This window comes from Pelodiscus sinensis, chromosome 6 (genome assembly GCF_049634645.1).
Source record: "Pelodiscus sinensis isolate JC-2024 chromosome 6, ASM4963464v1, whole genome shotgun sequence".
NCBI classification, from domain to species: domain Eukaryota; kingdom Metazoa; phylum Chordata; order Testudines; family Trionychidae; genus Pelodiscus; species Pelodiscus sinensis.
Genome location: NC_134716.1, coordinates 277,480 through 297,835, shown reverse-complemented (window position 1 = coordinate 297,835; position 20,356 = coordinate 277,480). Strand labels below are relative to the sequence as shown.

General features: G+C 47.5%; 1 protein-coding gene across 1 annotated transcript; it reads right to left on the bottom strand.

Moving 5' to 3' along the window:
* Positions 1 to 1,164: 1,164 nt before the first annotated feature.
* On the bottom strand, positions 1,165 to 14,449 carry XPA (XPA, DNA damage recognition and repair factor). Its single transcript, XM_075931225.1, has 6 exons — positions 14,200 to 14,449; positions 11,720 to 11,830; positions 6,671 to 6,776; positions 5,295 to 5,460; positions 3,078 to 3,195; positions 1,165 to 1,400 (listed from the first exon to the last, which is right to left on the bottom strand). Exons 1-6 carry the CDS (start codon positions 14,339 to 14,341, stop codon positions 1,252 to 1,254), a joined length of 792 nt encoding a protein of 263 aa, XP_075787340.1. The 5' UTR covers positions 14,342 to 14,449; the 3' UTR covers positions 1,165 to 1,251.
* Positions 14,450 to 20,356: the final 5,907 nt, after the last annotated feature.

Genomic DNA, 20,356 nt, shown 5'->3' with positions numbered 1-20,356 from the left:
ACACCTTTCCCCTTCACCCCCCCTCCGCCCCCAAGGATCTCAGTTTGGTCCTGACAGGTCTCATGAGGGCACCCTTTGAGTCTTTAGCCACCTGCTGTCTGGAGCACTTGTGGTGGAAGGTGGCATTCTTGATGAGTCACTTCGGCCAGGAGGGTCTCGGAATTGAGGGCCCTCACTTCAGAGCCCCCTGACATGATTTTTTTTAAGGACAAGGTGAGAATGCATTCTCACCTGGCATTGCTCCCTAAGGTGGTCTCTCAATTTCATATGTCACAAGACATTTACTTACTGGTGTTCTTCCCAAACCCTCATGCCTCGACCAGGGAACAGGCCCTACATTGCTTGGATGTTAGAAGGGCCCTAGCGTTCTATAGAGAAAGGACAAAAGAGTTACGTAAATCTCCAACTTTTTATTTTGATAGTGGAGAGGATGAAGAGCTCTCTGGTTTCAGGCCAATGCCTGTCCTCCTGCATTCCTTCCTGCATTAAGGAGTGCTATGACAGCACGAGTAGACCGGCACCTCCACTGACGGCACAGGCGACGTCCATGGCGTTCCCAGCGCAAGTACCTATCCTTGACACATGTAGGGCTGCCACGTGGTCCTCTGTGCATACTTTCTCAGAGCACTATGCAATTACGCGGCAGGCCTGGGCAGATGCTACTATTGGCAGGGCTGTGCTGCAGTTGGTTAACTTGTAGATAGCGTTAGTTTCCAACACCACCTCCTAGGACACTGCTAAGGAGTCACCTAATTGGAACAGACATGAGCAAGCACTCGAAGAAAAAACGGTTGCTTTCCTTGTAACTTGTTCTTTGAGATGTGTTGCTCGCGTCCATTCCACATCCCACCCACCTCCCCTTCGTCAGAAGACTCTGGCAAGAAGGAACTGAGGGGTGAGGGGCCAGCATGGGTATATATGCACCAATGTGTCTGTGCCATTCCAGGGGGCTCCCTGGCTGGCCCAAGGGGTACTGCTAAGGGAAAAAACAACAGTTACGAGGTAAGTAACCATTTCTTTTTAAATTGCAGTATAAACATCCCCTTAAATTACAGGCCCAACAGCCAGCTGACCAGTCATCAAAACCCCTTGAGTTAAGCTATGGGTCTTATAACAAATCACCCCTTTTGTCTAAACCCTGACAGAATACTCTTCTCTGTGGAATCCCACACAAATTTACACTTTTATTTTACTTGATACAAAATATTAACATACAAAAGGTGCATTTTCTGTAAAATCCATCAGGAACTATTACATTTTCTCATATGTTAATTCATGGCCACATATAGTACATGTTTTTTTGTACATATCTTCTTCAATGTTTTCTTCTGGTCCATACTCATGTTGGTGGGCACTTGTTTCTTTTTTCCACACACTGCTCCTAACAGCTCGACGGAGCTCTGATGAAAAATGTAAACCAAATTCCTTTAGAAAGTCTAAACATGACAGCACTAAAGACAAACACCTTTGTGAGAAAAGCAAGAACCTCAGTGTTTAGGCAGACTCATGTTACTACTTTATTTGAAAGCCAAATTCTGATTGCTTTACCCATGCACGTATTAACCATTGAAACGATAGGGGCTACTTGTATGGAGAGAGACTGCAACAGCTCTGAAAGAGCATTCGGGTTAGTCATTCTTCCAAATTTATTACTGAGGTTGTGTGGGGGTTTTATAATAACCAAAAAGGCAAGATTATGTAAGATTGATCATATGAATCCTCAAAACTGCCAACCTTCCAGTTTATTTTTACTTTTTTTTGATTTACAAAACCAAGATGTGATCTCATGTGTCAGACTTGGTCATAAGTATTTGTGGCCTCATTACCAACCTATAACATTTATTATTGAAATGACTTAAGTTGGTAAATGGAAGATAAAAGGAGTAATTTTGTAGAATTCCTCCTCACACTTCAGTCCTGACCTATAATGCCCCTTCATTGCAGAACTTCTGCAAAAAGTCTCGGAATTAGACACACTGTAATGGAAACCCCATGCACCAGTATAATCTCTTATTAAATATAATACAGTTAAGCCAACATCTCTGGCCTCATTTACAAACTGGATCTCTGTTATTAACGTCTTTGCTCATGAGATTAAACTGCAAGGTATTCAATTTATTTACCTAGAAGACCATTCAATTGACTAAACTGCAGAACTGAATGCTCTAAAATACAAGGAAAGTCAGGAATGTTGTAGTCTATAGATTAAATTCGGCTTTCATAAACAGTCAATTCCCACTGATATTGTTGCATGCATTATAAATAATGGAAAAATTAGGCTCCTGCAGAAAATGCATGTTCTCATTCAAGCCAAGTCAGGAAAAAATTATTTGGATAGGCAACTCTGCTAAACTAGCATGTTTACCTGGGGCTAAGGGGCTCTGGGGGTGGGGGAAAGTGAGAGCAAAGAGCACAGCTAGTCTTCCCCCTGTGCTCCCAGCCAGTGAGGAATGCAGAAAACTGTACTTTCCCCTCACTGCCTGATGAAGGGAAAAAAAGTCCTGATACAAATCTGGGGGGGCTTCAGCCCTTCCCCCTGCCCTTTCTAAAGATGCTTGAGGCTGGGACTGTCCTGGATGGATGGGGGGAGGGAAGGAAGGGGCACACCCAGACATCCCATTTCACCTGTCTAGTGATTGCAGGAAGCAATCCTATTCCAGGTATACCTAAACCCTTATGTATAAAGTTATAACAAGAAGCTGTATACTGATTTTGGTGGTTTTAGGTCCTACTATTTAGGAGGAGAGTTATTGGACAAACTGACTGACAAACTCTCAAATATATATATATATATATATATATATATATATATATATATATTAGATGATGGGGGGGGGTACATCAGGGAACAAAGACAACAGTGGTACTGAATTACCAAAGTTGTGTCCATGTTTCTATTATTTGGTCATATTAAAGCATCAGTTTCCCTCTACATTACTAGATGTGGAAATAAATATGAACAGACACTATTCTAGCAGTAGCTGTTGTAAAAAGTTATTTACAGTGTTCATTTGATAACAGCTTTTTTTGATGGCGTATAAAAAACATTAAAGTTAGTTTAAATTCTAACCATTTACCTTTAACTTTTTTATCAAACTTTTTCTGTTTCATCTTTTCTCTATTATCTTGGCGGGTTTCTCTTGCTTCTTGCAATGCTTCTTCACTACCCCAAACTTCAAGTGAACGCTTTATTACCTATGGGACAGAACACAAGTATATGGCTTTTTACCCTGAAGTAATGAATGAGTTGCTCTAATTTAAAAGAAAATTCTCCTTCACCTGGTTTATTGCCATATCCCACCAACATTCCCCAGTGAGAAGCTGGCTGAGAGGGGTCCTACAACTGTGGGGCCTGCTTTTTGTTTTTATCTGTTCACATATCTGGGCGGAGTTTCTTTGGGCACATCCACTGGCTCCCTCAATGTCTTTAAGGAGCAAGTCTCAGAGGGGTAGCTGTGTTAGTCTGTTTCAGCAATAACAAGAAGTCCCATGGCACCTTAAAGACTAACAGATTTATTTGGGCACAAGCTTTCTGTTGAAGTGGGTTTTACCCATGAAAGCTTATGCCCAAATAAATCTGTTAATCTTTAAGGTGCCACAGGACTCTGTTTTTGAGGAGCAGAGGGTGTGGTGTGGGATCTTTAGTGGGTGTCTTTCAGTTCCACAGTTTTGACCCTCTGACCCCCACAGCTGTTCCTGCTTTTGCTGTCCCTGAGCTTGATTGAGTTCTGGGTTCAGTAACTCCTCCCTAGGCTGGGATGGGGCTTTTAGCTGTGAGTGGGCACACATCTCAGCACTCAAAAGGGCCACCTAGCTAGCTGCCTCATTGCCTGTGGCCCCTCTGATTGGGTGCACACCCCACACAAGGCCTGAAAGAGCTGAATTAGGCCAAGTGGGCCCAATCATTCAATTCAGCTGCAAACACAGGAGGCTAGACTGTGGAGTTGGCTAATTCAAAGGAAGCTCACCTACGAAGCAAGGAGGCTGGCAACAAGGAGTTACCCTGCAGCCTCTCTCTTTGAGGTAAGGGGGACAGTAATCCATGAGGAAGGCGTTATTGGGTAAACCTAAGAAAGAGTAGTCTGACCTTGAAGGCTGGAGAAAACATTTAAGGAAGCATCATAGGAAGCAGTTTAGGGAACAAAGCTTAGAATTGGTGAAAACTCAGCCCCTGTCTGTTTGCTGTAGGGGCCTGGATTCCCTTTCCTCTCTGCTGCCGAATGGTACTGCTACAAGCAGAGAAGGGGGAGACTGCCTGAGTCACAGAGAGAGAGTGCATGGTGGGCATGCTGACTGCAGAGCAGAAGGGGAAAATCAGTGTGACCTGACTGTGGGGCTGAGTCATGAAGCAGCTAAACTGTGACTCCTTGAGCAGGAAGAGAGCCACATTGGTGGAAGACTGGCTAGGGGTTGCTGAACCCAGTAGAACTAATCCCAGAATTGCCAGAAAGAGGTGCCCCCCCCCCCCCCCCCCCCCAGCAATGAGTGGAGCACTCTCTGACTCTCCCACACAATAAAAAGGCTTCCTTATAAAACAAAAGACAAGTCATCTTGTTTGAAAAGGATTTTCATTCATAGAAAACTAGTTTCACCTACTAATTAAGGGCCTTATTCAACTAACTGTGTTCTCTTCCACATTTAAGAATATTAAGGCATGAATATTTCCAAGGAAACCAAAGACTTGATTGATCTGCTAAATAATCAGAGTTGAAAGCCTGACTTAATTTGGTCTTATAAAATTACATTTTGAATTGTATTGTACTGAGGTTCTCCAATATTTCTACATTTGTAACCTACTTGAAAAATATCAAGTTGCTTAAAGACATGTAGATCTTAGAAGAAAACTGTTCTAAAACATATTGGAGAACCTCAGTACAATACAATTCAAAATGTAATTTTATAAGACCAAATTAAGTCAGGCTTTCAACTATGATTTAGTAGATCAATCAAGTCTTTAGTTTCCTTGGAAATATAATTCATGCCTTAATATTCTTAAATGTGGAAGAGAGAACTCAGAGCAAATCATACAGATTCTGCATCGGTAAAAAAAAGTTTTCCTCCACAACAGTCAGTTTGGTTATTACCAAACAACTTCCTTAATCTATGGGAGAACCTTAACCTTTCCCCCTTTATTTTAGGGGTGACAAATTCTATTGCATGTACTGTTCAACTGACTTCATTTTGTTAAATGGTAGAGAGTCAGGGTTCAGTACCATAATGATTAAACTATGGATGGTAATGCCATGAACATGGGGGGAAAAAACATTTTGAAAAATTTACAATCATTTCCATACCTGTAATTTTAAGTAAAGTTTCATGTCACCCCACTGTGAATTATGAGGGTTTTTCTTCAAAATAAATCTGAGCATTGGTTCTCTCTTATCTAGGTCACAATCTTTAAGAAGGTACTCTTGCTTTGCCTCAGTCCTTGTTATAAGCTTATGCTTACCTTCAACATCTCTGAAACAGATTTAAAAAAGACAGCTGAAAAGCATTATGTAACAGCTTAGTATCAAATCCCCATTATGCACTGTACAGTGCACCTTCTATTGTAATGTGAACCATTATCTTGCAAACTTAGCATGTAAGTAGTCATCCTGAACTCCAATATCAGTTTAGAAACCCCTCTTCTTTTTGGAGGTGGAGGGAGGAATGAGCTCCTACCAGCATCACCTCAAAGTTTCTTCCTGAGATTCTCTTCCCACAGGTTTTTCTACCAGGGGATAATTTGATACCATATTTTCAAATCTTCATTGTTTGATACAAATTATACAGACAAAAGTTTCCACCTGCAAGATATTTGGCATTCACAAGGAATAATAAAATTAAAGCAAAAGGTTACATACAAGTTAATTTTTATTGGATAATGAGACAAATTGAACATTCTGGTCACACAAAGTCCTAGGGAGATTCTGAAACATTTATTTCACCTGTCTTGATCCAAAGTATCATCTGAATCACTTTATCATATGCCTAAGTTAAATCCTTACCAGGGAGATACAATATTCCCATATTTGATACAAGCACATAGATATACTGAAATTGTTTTAAAATGCCATTTGTCAGTGGAGGAGAAAACGTCAGATTCAATTAAGTGATGGCTACAGGATCCAATAAAAAGGGTGCATTCAATCCTCAACATCTAAAGGACATACACTTAGGACTAAATCAGTTGACCATCTGAATCTCACGTCTGCTCCAACTTACAGCAGCTCTATTGAAGTCTTGGTTAGACTACTTCAATAGCTGAACTACCACAATAGTATTTAAACAGATCCTTATGTGACTGATCTGTGACTTACAAATTTTATTGCTTAGAACACATATAATTGATGGAGTAATAATCTTCATTACCATATTTAAACAATGTAGTATGAATGCTGTAAAAAGACACATTTCTCATAACTATGTATTATTTAGCACCTCACACTACAAGGCATATGTGAGAGAGATTGTGATTCTTTTGTTTTTCCACTGTGTAAAACACACATTTATTCAATACTCTGCACATCATTTTCCTAATGACAATTTTATTCAAAACCATTCCTCTGGTAGCTCTTTAATGTAAATATTTTACAAGAGAACTGTTTAAATCATTAAAATCAAATTTGGATTGAGTAAAACAATACTGAAGTTAAATTTACCAGTCCCCCCCCCCTATTTAAAATACCTGCAGTTATCACATGTTGCCCAATCAAAGTGCTGCATGAGGTATGAGTCCATGAACTCTTTGCCACATTCTTCACAAATAAGGTAGTCAAATTCTAATACAGGTCCTAGTGGAAGGGAACAAATAATTTTAGTTAGGTGAAGTATTTGGGGTTGATCTCACTCTAGCTTAATATTAATTTACAATATGGTTTATCACATGTAATATGAACGATTCATGTTCTCCCCCTTCTGAAGAATTCTCTAAAATTCTGTAGTACAAAGGCTATGATCTGTCTGTTCAGAGTCCCACTGTAGCCATCTTATCTTTCAAAACAAGTAATAGATCCCAAGAATACTTCTGAAAAGTGTATGCATGTGTGCATGCTTGCAGCAAGAAGGGGTTCTGGTTTAGATTGCTGCAGCTATTGGGAAGTGTTCCCTTAAAACAGCACCAGGTTAGAATGGAAGAATATAAAGTTAACCATACTGTCAGTACAGTTCTATTTGCTTCAGGCCAACCGAGGAACTTTACATTTTAGATTGTTGTAATATCCTAGAACTGACTTTCAAACCCTTCCAATTACAGATTCAGATCTATGGCCAACTTAAAAGAGCAAAAATTAAATGTTATTCCAATTTGTATTTTATATTGGAAACTAACGTCTCTCAAAATGTAGTTCTAGAATTAGGATGTGTCATTATTAACCTTCACTACCACTAATGCGTCACAGCATAAAGCTGTTTTTCTTAAACAATGCTACACTGAAGTTATCAGAGGTTGAATAGCAATGGTGAAGTATAGATGCCTTGGCCCATGTACTGAAATCTACTATATATTGGAGAGAGTTTGTGCATCTGTCTGAGTGTCCCTGTGTTCAAGAACTCTTCCTAAAGGCAAGAGCCAGGACCACTAAATTTTGTATGCAGCTTCCTCTTATCGTAACTTATTAAAGCAAGTTACGGGCATGGTTGTGCCAGGACAATGGGATGTATGTGGAAAGTGACTGTTTTGCATCAAACAGAAAGGTAGGGATGTGATAGCAAGGATAGTTATATTCACAAGTGACCGGGGGGGCAGCAAGCACCCCAACCCTAGAGAGAGCCTCTGGCCAGCAGCATGATCCCCACCATCCTGGGCCAGCCCCACGGAGCAGCTGCTGGCTGGGCTGCACGGCCCCTGCCACCCTGAGCCGGTTTTGGGGAGAAGCAGCTAGGTGGGCAGCATGGCTCTCCCTCCTCCCAGGGACAAGCCATTGGGCAGATTGCTTGGCCCTCCCCCACCTCAGGTGGACCCTGGTGGGAAGCCAGCAGCACTTCCACCCCTCTCTTGAACCCCCCACTGCCCTGACTCATGCACTCCCTACGCCCCCAACCTCTTGTCCTGAAGGACCTATGCAGCGCCGGGTAAGTCGTCTAGTCTCTATATATTTTAGAAACGTGTGTCTATTTGTCCCGTCCATCCATTAGTCTTTTTGTTCAAGAACTCCCAAATGGTAAGAGCAAATTTGGTAGGCAGCTTCCCCTTCATAACTAAAAGCAAGATCAGGGTTTGGTTGTGCCAGGACAATAGGATGTGCCTGGAATTTGACTGATTGTTTCTTATAAAATAAAAAGGAAGGGATCTGGTAGGAGGGACAGTTAGTCATTGTACAGTATATAGGAAGCAGCAAGGGGTCAGAGATGACCCTATTGGGCCGGCAGAGGTGGAGAAAGGGATGGCTATCTACTATGTATTTCAGAAAGTCTGTCTGTCTGTCTCTGCACCCCTCCCCTGGCTATGCCCACTGCTGCTGCACTGACCGTGGACAGGCATTTCTCACCTGGTCAGAGAGCACGAGGGCTCTCCTCTTTCCCTGGGGCAGCCTGTGTAGTGAACCTCTCATTGCCAGCCCCACCCCAGAACCAGGGCTGTTAAAAAGCAGGTAATTGTGTAACCACTGAATCTCAGCAGTTACATGGTTATATGCACCCACAGTGCAGGGCGGGAGTCTGCATGTAACTGTGAACATTAACCAATAAGCCCAGGCTTATTGCTTAACTGTTTAAATGGTTATACTTTACGTCCCTACCCAGAACAATCATTTAAATGAAGAAAAACAAAAATGATCTGAGTTAAGACCCGGGGAATGCCAGGTTAATCTAGTTTTAATATAGGAGCCTCTGGGGCAGCATGCCTGACAGCTGAGATTCAGTGGCAAAGCCCTGTAGGTGATGACTTGCCCTGCAACTGATTCAGAACAGAGTAAGAAGCTGGTTTCACTGGAGTTTTAATTAAGACTTGGGGAGGGAGAAAATGCAGGTAGGGCTGGAGGACATGCATGGGATCCTCCCCAGAGAAGTGTAGGAAAATGATACAACCTGGAAGCAAGAAAACCGCATCCACCCCCCCCTTCTTCGCTTTTGCCTTAGAACATCAGAACGGCCACACTGGGTCAGACCAAAGGTCCACCCAGCCCAGTGTCCTGTCTGCCGACAGCGGCCAATGCCAGATGCCCAGAAGGAGGGAACACAACAGGTAATCCTCATGTGATCCCTCTCCTGTCACCCACCTCCAGAACTTTCAGTTGCCATTTTGTTGCCCATTGCCTTAGTTTCATTCCCAGATAGCCTACCAGGTGAGTTGGCCCTTCCCTATTGCTCCTGCTACTTTCTGATGCCTGAATCCATCATTCCTGAGACAGCACCTTTATGTGGCCGACAAGGAATGCTGTTAACTGTATAATGGGACACAATGCTGACTTCACTCCACAACAAGCACCCCCCAAGTATCAACTTCCATAATGGTAATACTGAACACCATGGATCTGAGCCTGAGCTGCTATAATTTGATTCATATATGCTAGCTAGCATATACATATAATTAATACTATGTATTATCTGCACTCTATATATGTATGTCTGTAACAAGATATTATCTAAACTGGCCAATACCATAATCATGATACATAAGAACGGCCGTACTGGGTCAGACCAAAGGTCCATCCAGCCCAGTACCCTGTCTGCTGACAGTGGCCAATGCCAGGTGTCCCAGAGGCAGTGAATCGAACAGGTAATGATCCAGCGATCTTTCTCCTGCCATCCATCTCCACCTTCTGACAAACAGAGGCTGGGGACACCATTCCTTACCCGTACTGGCTAATGGCCATTTATGGAGGTTATCTAGTTCTCTTTTAAACCCTGTTATAGTCCTAGCCTTCAACTTCCTTAGGCAAGGAGTTCCACAGGTTGACTATGCGCTGTGTGAAGAACTTCCTTTTATTTGTTTTAAACCTGCTGCCTATTAGTTTCATTTGGTGGCCCCTAGTTCTTATATTATGGGAACAAGTAAATAACTTTTCTTTATTCACTTTCTCCACGCCACTCATGATTTTATAGACCTCTATCATATCCCCCCTTAGTCTCCTCTTTTCCAAGCTGAAAAGTCCCAGTCTCTTTAATCTCTCCTCATATGGGACCTTTTTCCAAACCCCTAATCGTTTTAGTTGCCCTTCTCTGAACCTTTTCTAATGCCAGTATATCTTTTCTGAGATGAGATGACCACATCTGTGCACAATATTCAAGATGTGGGTGTACCATGGAATCGTATAAGGGCAATAAGATACTCTTTCTTATTCTCTATCCCTTTTTTAATGATTCCTAACATCCTGTTTGCTTTTTTGACTGCTGCTGCACACTGCGTGGATGTCTTCAGAGAACTATCCACGATGATGCCAAGATCTTTCCTGATTAGTTGTAGCTAAATTAGCCCCATCTTATTATATGTATAGTTGGGGTTATTTTTTCCAATGTGCATTACTTTACATTTATCCACATTAAATGTCATTTGCCATTTTGTTGTCCAATCACTCAGTTTGGGGAGATCTTTTTGAAATTCTTCACAGTCTGCTTTGGTCTTAACTACCTTGAGCAGTTTAGTATCATCTGCAAACTTTGCCACCTCACTGTTTACCCCTTTCTCTAGATCATTTATGAATAAGTTGAATAGGATTGGTCCTAGGACTGGCCCTTGGGGAACACCATTAGTTACCCCTCTCCATTCTGAAAATTTACCATTTATTCCTACCCTTTGTTTCCTGTCTTTTAACCAATTCTCAGTCCATGAAAGGATGGTATTACGTGAGTATCCCATAATACTATGCACTAGCTAAGTAAGCCCTGGCTTGAGTAGATAGGAAAACTAGCAGTACCTGTACATAGCAGCAGGAAAGGAGTTACCCACACAACCCTAAGATGTGTCTTTATGCTCTTTAGTACCTCTAATGCATACGTTCAGAACAAAAGATAGAGGGCTACCCCGATGGTACCAGAAACAAACAAGGTAAAAAGCTAGTTAATTAAATCCAGTTTTAAATAATGTATATAATACCTTTTACTAAAACAATTTAGGGTATAAAAAGATTGCTTCAGAGGTGTCATTTTGGAGAGCACACCTCCATAAGTAGAATGTAACATTGCTGCACAAGTCTGTTTTCTGGAGACTGCTATCATATAGAACTTTTTTTTTTTGGTACCATATTAATAAGACTGTCTAATGTTGGGTATTGGTCTCAAGTATATTTCTTAATTAAATAATGAGCCAAATCAATTAAATCAATGGAGATGTTGATTTACACAAGTTAAGGATGTGGTCCAGTGTGTTCACATCTTTTATACAGCTAAAAGACTGATGCATCGGTATTGGTTTCGAGAGAATGTAGAAACAGAATATACTGGATTAAAAATTGTTGGCCCCCAGAAAAGTGTAGATTGTGCCTGTTCTATTCCTTAGGGTCCTTGCCTTCCCTCTTCAGACAGTCACTTATCTTACATTAAGAATCTGGTTAGTTATTGAAAAATACATGACCTTTTTCATTATCAACAAATAGCTTTCTGTGGATAAGGATATATAATAAGCCATATTTTTTACACAAATGTATTTCAGGCTTCTCTGAAGCTATTGCTGACTTCTCCTAATTCCCATTCAGCTAGTGTACCACAAAAGGGAGCAGCTTATTCCTAGTTATAGTGTATTCATAGTAACTATAAGTGGCCAGTACAGCCATTTTCTGCAAAATTAATCAGGTTTTACCTGGCTGATGCACAATTTTCTCAATCTTGTGTTCCTCCTCCTCCTCTTCTTCCAGAAAGAACCCTCCCCCTGTATCAATTATCTTTGGAGGTGCTTTAACTTTAGCACTTCCTGAAAAGACAAACAAGAGCAGTCAGCATATTTAAGGAATCAAGAATTGCACGTAGTAATATAAATGCAAAATTATTTGCAAAATTAATTTACAAAATGTGACCTTCACATGCAACATTCATGCTTTCAAAATATATTGTTGGTACTACTCTAGAGCTACGAGACTAGGACATACAGGGTAGTGGGAAAATCATTCAACTCCAAGGGCAGGTTTCTAACAACTGAAGGTAATTCATTTGTGGTACAAAGGAAAAAATATACCCATCTACAGGTCGCACAATGTTACTGCAGAGCAAGGAAAGTTACAAAGGAACCAAACTTGGTGGGAGACCATTCTTGAAAATTTTAGCCTTAGTTATAGCTGTCATGGAGGTCACAAATCCTGTGATGTCCAGAGACCTGATATTTTCTGCTTCAGCCCTCCTCTCCCCTGCCTGGTAGTTCCCAGCTGCTGAGGGGACCCCAGAATTCCAAGCCATCAGCCCTGAGGCACAGAGCCACCATAGGTGGCAGGAAGTCCCTGCAGCTTTGAGACACCCTGGGTAGCAGTTGCTGGACTTCCCTCCTTCAGCAGAGCTTGAGCTCTCCATCCCTGTTGCTCCAATTTGTCACCATTATTTTTAGTAAAAGGTCTTTGAAGTTTTGTTTATTGCCCGTGACCAGTCCCTGAGTTTTACTAAAAATAACCACGACAAAATCTAATGTTTAGCTATACCTAATGCTTGTGAAGCATGGGTAGAGAGTTTATAGGATGCATGCGTTTACCTAAACTAAGAGAGACAAGAGAGGTGTGTTTTGGAAAGCAGATATCTAATAAAGCCCTTTTCTATACTTGGGATCCAGAGTGCAAAAGATTTAATACAGGGGTGGGGAAGCTAAGGCCTGTACCTGGATCCGGTCCCTGAAGCTCAGAGCTTTCCCCCCGCCCCTGCATTGGGGAGTGCACGCTGGTATTTCAACACCCCCTGCTCCCAGTGTTCCCCATGGGGCTAGAGCACACAATCTACTAGCCTGGGCCTCCCTAGGCTCTGGTGTGTGTAGGCAATGTGGGGAGTCTTTTTCTCCTCCTCAGCGAGGGACCACATCAGTGAGGGTTTGGTTTTTCTTTTTTGTTTCTCACTTGTGAGAACTGATTTTTCTGTGGGTCAGCAACCCCAACCCAAAAAAGGTTCCCCACCCATGCTTTAATACAAGGTGAAACTAAGAAATTAGTGTAAATTGTGCTGTAAACTGGTGTTTTATTCAGTGATCCAAGTAAAAAGATAATGCTACATTAAAAATATTGTAAATACCACAAATGGGAACTAGAGTAAGAAAGGCTTGTAGAATAAGTTTCACCAAGGCTTGATCACAAGATGATCATTTTTACTGCATCTTTCCCATTTACAACTCCAGATCTGTCTACACTACCGAGTTGTGTCAGAAAAAGGCTTTTCCTGACCGCGCTTGAGAGAGGTCCCCGCTACAGGTGCGTTCCGCAGGACAATGGAAAGCGCGGAGGGTCTGGGGCACTCCTCATTCCGGAGGAAGAAGCCGGTTTCGGGAGAGGGGCCGGGCCGAGGGGGAAGAGGAGGCACTAGGAAAAGCGGAGGTCCCTGGCGGCCGCTCTGTGCCTGGCGCGCGCAGCTGACGGCGGGCCCGGGCTCTGCGGGAGGCTGTTTCGGGCCGGGCCGGGCTGCAGGAGCCAGATCGCGGAGGGCAGACGGGGCGGGATGGGCTGAGCCGTGCACGTGACGCACTGCCGCCTCAGGGACGCGAACGCCGGGCGGGGGCGCGTGGGGCGGGGGGGGCGCACACCTGGGCCGGGCGGGGGCGCGTAGGGCGGGGGGGGGGGCGCGCACACCTGGGCCGGGCGGGGGCGCGTAGGGCGGGGCCGCGCACACCTGGGCCGGGCGGGGGCGCGTAGGGCGGGGGGGGGGGCGCGCACACCTGGGCCGGGCGGGGGCGCGTAGGGGGCGCACACCTGGGCCGGGCGGGGGGGGGGCGCGTAGGGCGGGGGGGGGGGCGCGCACACCTGGGCCGGGCGGGGGCGCGTAGGGCGGGGGGGGGGGCGCGCACACCTGGGCCGGGCGGGGGGGGGCGCGTGGGGCGGGGGGGGCGCACACCTGGGCCGGGCGGGGGCGCGTAGGGCGGGGGGGCGCACACCTGGGCCGGGCGGGGGGGGGCGCGTGGGGCGGGGGGGGCGCACACCTGGGCCGGGCGGGGGCGCGTAGGGCAGGGGGGGCGCACACCTGGGCCGGGCGGGGGGGGGGCGCGTGGGGCGGGGGGGGCGCGCACACCTGGGCCGGGCGGGGGCGCGTAGGGCAGGGGGGGCGCACACCTGGGCCGGGCGGGGGGGGGGCGCGTAGGGCAGGGGGGGGCGCGCACACCTGGGCCGGGCGGGGGCGCGTAGGGCCGGGCCGCGAGCCGGGCCTGGCGCAGCATCAGCGCGCGCTGGCGGTTCCGCTCCACCTTGGCCCGCAGGGCCGCGGGCAGGGGGGGCCTGTCGGCGGCCGGCCCGGGGCGCTCCATGGCCTGGCCCCGCCCCGCCTCACCTGGCCGGGGGCGCGAGAAGGGCGCGCGCGCCCCCGGACGCCGAACACCCTGTCTCCCCGCTCCGAGGCGGCGGGCCGCTGCTGCGCAGGCGCCAAGCGAATGGGAGGGGCCAAGGCCCGCGCGCGCAGACGGGAGCGCGTGGCGCCTCGGGCGGCGTCAGGTGCGACGGGCCGGGAGAGTCGCGGGGTAACGGGGGGCTCGCTCCGCCCCCCCTCGTGCGGGGAGCCCCGCCCTCTTCCCCCTTTGCTCGTGGGGAGCCCCTCCCCGGACCCCTTCCCCCCACAGCCCTGTGAGAACCCCTCCCCCACCTCAGAGACCCCGCCCCTTCCCCCCACAGCCCTGTGAGAACCCCTCCCCCACCTCAGAGACCCCGCCCCTTCCCCCCACAGCCCTGTGAGAACCCCTCCCCCACCTCAGAGACCCCGCCCCTTCCCCCCACAGCCCTGTGGGAACCCCTCCCCCACCTCAGAGACCCCGCCCCTTCCCCCCACAGCCCTGTGAGAACCCCTCCCCCACCTCAGAGACCCCGCCCCTTCCCCCCACAGCCCTGTGAGAACCCCTCCCCCACCTCAGAGACCCCGCCCCTTCCCCCCACAGCCCTGTGAGAACCCCTCCCCCACCTCAGAGACCCCGCCCCTTCCCCCCACAGCCCTGTGAGAACCCCTCCCCCACCTCAGAGACCCCGCCCCTTCCCCCCACAGCCCTGTGAGAACCCCTCCCCCACCTCAGAGACCCCGCCCCTTCCCCCCACAGCCCTGTGGGAACCCCTCCCCCACCTCAGAGACCCCGCCCCTTCCCCCCACAGCCCTGTGAGAACCCCTCCCCCACCTCAGAGACCCCGCCCCTTCCCCCCACAGCCCTGTGAGAACCCCTCCCCCACCTCAGAGACCCCGCCCCTTCCCCCCCGCAGCCCTGTGAGAACCCCTCCCCCACCTCAGAGACCCCGCCCCTTCCCCCCCGAGCCCTGTGAGAACCCCTCCCCACCTCAGAGACCCCGCCCCTTCCCCCCACAGCCCTGTGAGAACCCCTCCCCCACCTCAGAGACCCCGCCCCTTCCCCCCACAGCCCTGTGAGAACCCCTCCCCCACCTCAGAGACCCCGCCCCTTCCCCCCACAGCCCTGTGAGAACCCCTCCCCCACCTCAGAGACCCCGCCCCTTCCCCCCGCAGCCCTGTGAGAACCCCTCCCCCACCTCAGAGACCCCGCCCCTTCCCCCCGCAGCCCTGTGAGAACCCCTCCCCCACCTCAGAGACCCCGCCCCTTCCCCCCGCAGCCCTGTGAGAACCCCTCCCCCACCTCAGAGACCCCGCCCCTTCCCCCCGCAGCCCTGTGAGAACCCCTCCCCCACCTCAGAGACCCCGCCCCTTCCCCCCACAGCCCTGTGAGAACCCCTCCCCCACCTCAGAGACCCCGCCCCTTCCCCCCACAGCCCTGTGAGAACCCCTCCCCCACCTCAGAGACCCCGCCCCTTCCCCCCACAGTCCTGTGAGAACCCCTCCCCCACCTCAGAGACCCCGCCCCTTCCCCCCACAGCCCTGTGAGAACCCCTCCCCCACCTCAGAGACCCCGCCCCTTCCCCCCACAGCCCTGTGAGAAACCCTCCCCCACCTCAGAGACCCCGCCCCTTCCCCCCACAGCCCTGTGAGAACCCCTCCCCACCTCAGAGACCCCGCCCCTTCCCCCCCACAGCCCTGTGAGAACCCCTCCCCCACCTCAGAGACCCCGCCCCTTCCCCCCCACAGCCCTGTGAGAACCCCTCCCCCACCTCAGAGACCCCGCCCCTTCCCCCCCACAGCCCTGTGAGAACCCCTCCCCCACCTCAGAGACCCCGCCCCTTCCTCCCACAGCCCTGTGAGGAACCCCTCCCCCACACCTCAGAGACCCCGCAAGTAGGAATAAGAGATCCTCTGGAAAAGGGCTTTATTCCGGAGGATCGCGCCAGTCTAGACACTCTTTTCTGGCTTTTCCCCAAGCCGGAAAAAAAGCGGCGGCCATGTTTATTTAAATCCTGCGGGGGATATTTAAATCCCCCGTGGATTTCCCTATTCTGACTTGCCTGCTTTGCATGACTATTCCGGAGAAGGGGCCAGTCTAGACGTAGCCCAGGGGCCCAGTATTATTTAGGTGAAATTTGGGGTTGGGGCAGCCAGAAACATGGCACAAGGAGAAAGCCAGGAGAGAAACTTTTGTGGAAGAATATTGGCTGCAAAGAGACTTCCAGCTGTGAACAAATAAGCAACATCCTGTTGTTTGATGCCTATTGTGCTCAGGGAAACGTTGTGCATTCTTTGTAAATACACAGGATTGCAGCAAAGAAATACCTGACTACATTATCAGTTTCTCCTACTGGACACAATCTGGCCCGGAATATTGGCTAACCCCATGTATCTAAAGGGATAGCAATACCAAAAGTAAACAGAGACACCTACCTTAACTACAAATACAAAAAGTTCATGACACACAAAATATATATATCACATATTTGTATTTCATTATTACAAACAAAACAAAAAGTCTCTAAAAACAATATCCAACAATTCTCAATTGCTTTTCAAAAAGCATTCCCCACAAAACACCATTGACTGCTATCTAATAACCTTCATTATTATTTTCAAAACATTAGCAACAAGTCTGTCATTTGATAAATGGCTTTTTCAAAGGGTGTCTGTCTGTTTCCATTATCAGGAAAAAGGTTATATGGGAGCGCAGGAGGCAGTCAATCGAGAGGGCTTATAGGAGCAACCAATCAGGCCTCACCTGTGTCTCGAAAAGGACACCGTTGTCTAAGAACCACACGGGTCCTGGAGCAGAAGTGACAGCAGCAAGACGTCACCAGATGAAGGTGCACTGGTGAAAGGAGCTAATTCCCAGAACAACCAGCAGGAGACGCCAGAGTGGTGAGTCAACTGCTATGTCACAAAGTCCCACAGCAGTTTAATGGATTCATCCTCACAACCCTGTGAGGTAGAGCTGGGCTATTATCCTCATTGTACAGATGGAGCATTGAAATACAGAGAGGCCAAGTGATTTGCCTGAGGTCACCCAAGAAGTTTGTGGCTGACCAGGGAATTGAACTTGGACTGCCCAGATTAATGCCCTAATCACTGGGAGAGCTTTCCTTACAGAGTGTCTTCCTCAATGTCACTGCTCTCCAGGATATAGTTCCCATCCTGCAAGTGTGACCTACAGACCTCCTTCCTTGCATCTTACCATATTGCAATCATGTAGTTTGAATGTGCCCGTCTTATGAGAGACCTAGATCACTCTGTGACCTGTCCCTTTCATTATTAACCGACCAAGCAATCTGTATAGGAAGACCATGTTTCTTTAAACAGCAATGAGTTTTCTAGCGGGCTCACGGCTATTTAAAGAGCTGTGAACTGCACAATCTTGGGCCATATCTAACAAAATTCAATTGAGCTACGTAGGTGTACAGCTGCTGAAGTTAGTGTATCACTTGTATGGAATTACACTTGGTTGCTTGGATCAGCGCTGCTTATACTCACCAATATTGTTTGTGTCGATGCAAAGTATGGTGCACAAGTAGGTATCCCAGTGTGTTATACTGCCATCTGGTAAAATGCCTTTAGGGTTTTTTTTGCTGCGCTTTGTGGGATAGTAGCAAATTGCCCAGGGATTTCTGGGAGCTGGGTATCAACTTCCCACTTGCTGTTTTCTGCATCTCATAATACTTTCCATGTTCTATAATTTGTGTAATGTTTCAAAAGCTTCTATAGTCCCACACAGTGTTTTTCAGTTTCTGACATCTCACTGACAGAAGTATGGCGTCTGCAGAGCTCAGCACTAGGGTTGTAAAATTTTGATTAATTGGCTAATCAAATAGTTGATGCAATTGCATCGACTATTCGATTAGTTGATAAGGGTGCCTCTGCTTTTGAAGTCTAGCACGAGCCCCAGGTCTGTTGCTACACTTCAAAGGCAAAAGTGCTGTGGGGAGCATGGGGCTAGTGGGGGACTCAAGTAGACCCCCTGCTGGCCCCATGCTCCCTGCAGCGTTTCAAATTAGCAGTGACCCCAGGCTCCACGTGGTGTTTCAAAGCAGCAGTGCTACATGTAGCCCAGGGTCACCGGGGGAGTCCTCAGCTGAGCCTGAGCTCCACATGGTGCTGCTACTTTGAAACGCCATGTGCAGCCTGGCCCAGCTGGGGACCCCGGGCTTCACGCAGCGTTTCAAAGCGGCAGATCCAGGGCTCCATGTAGCACTGCTGTTTTGAAAAGCCGCGTGCAGCCCTAACTCCCAGGTGCCCTGGGCTGCACGTGGCTTTTCAAAGTGGCAGCACCATGTGGAGCCTGGGGTGTGGCTCTGGGCTCCATGTGGCGCTGCCGCTTTGAAGCACCTCCTCCTCTTCTCCCCCCCTTGCTGCCTTTGTCTGTTGACTAGCATGTTGACTATCCGATAAGCATTTGCTTATTGGATAGTCAACTAGTCGTTCACATCCCTACTCAGCACAGTTATCAATGTATTGGGAACACGGGATGCACCATACAGTTTAAGGGAATATTGTTGTTATTGGGCTCATAATGAAAATGATGCAGTGATGTTTGAGTAAAACAACTGGATGCTGATGGAAACAGCTTGCTAATATTCATGAAATAGCTCTGCATGGTAGTGTGCCATTTCCGGGCTTGTGACATGAACATTGATTGGTGGATTGTATTATAATGTAGGTTTGGAATGGTAAGCACTGACTGCAGAACTTTTGGGTGTGAAAGGCCACATTTGTGGGGTTGCATGCAGAGCTTGCTCCTGCCCTGTAGTACATGGACATTGAGATGGGAGCTGTGCTTACAGTGGAGAAACAAATGTTGATCACGCCACAGAAACTTGCAACACTAGATTGCTATCAGTCTGTGGGCAATTGTTTTGGAGTTGTACAATCCATAGTCACAATCCCAGTGTGCAGGGCCATTAAAGATCCCTTACTATGCTGGACTGTGACTCTTGACAATGTGCAAGATGTAATGGATGGGTTTGTGATAATGGGGATGCCTGAACTGCAGTGGGAGGATAGATGGTGCACACATCTCTATTTTGGCACTAGCCCATCTTACCACTGAGTCCATCAACAGAAAGGGATACTTTTCCATGGATATGTCAGTGTAGTGGATCAAAGAAGGTGCATGATGCTCACATATTTAGAAGCTAAGGGCTTTTCAGAAGTCGCAAGCAGAGACTTCCTTTCCTCACTGGCACATTACCACTGGTGATGTTGAAATGCCAATAGTGATTCTGGGGGACCCAGCCTACCTAAGCTCTCTCCATTCTTGGTCTTTCTCCTCATTCATGTTCCGATAGTCCTCCACCCTTCTGCCCCAAGTCATTTGATTATAGTCCTAGGCAATTGGAGAATCTTGCAGAACATATACTCCTCTTCCTTCTCTGTGTGATCAGAGTCAGGCATTCAGTGGGTGTGGAAGGGGCACCCTATAAGGCCACCATAGCAGAAGCTGTTACTAAAACCAGAGAGATGGATATATTGACAATCACAATGAAATGGGAAGGTAAATGCCCAAACTCCCTGATATTATTCCCATATACACCCTTCATAAGAAATACTGATGGGCATTCCAAAGCTAAAATGCCACGCTACAGCACCACTGCCCAGTTCAACCCATGGTGAATATGGCCTGGTCAGGAGAAGAGAGTGCTCTGTTGCATGTATCTGTACAGCTTCCCCCTGTCCCTGGGTAGAGATTAAGATAAATAATGGTGGATAAATCAGCACTGTTTCCCAGGCAATGATTTTTGGCTGATGCCTCTCTCCAAAGGCACAGAGAACTCAGCTGCTTCTGGCATTCTGAAACTGCCTGTACCCTTATGCTGCTAGCCTGTTTACTGCAATGGTACCAGCCAGATTCCTCACTGACTGGTGTGGGAAAGTGTACTATTATGGCAGAAGAAACAAGTCTGCCTCGCTAGAGACCTTCAGGAGAGGATTGCTGAGTATCTCCATGGAAAATGGATCAAGA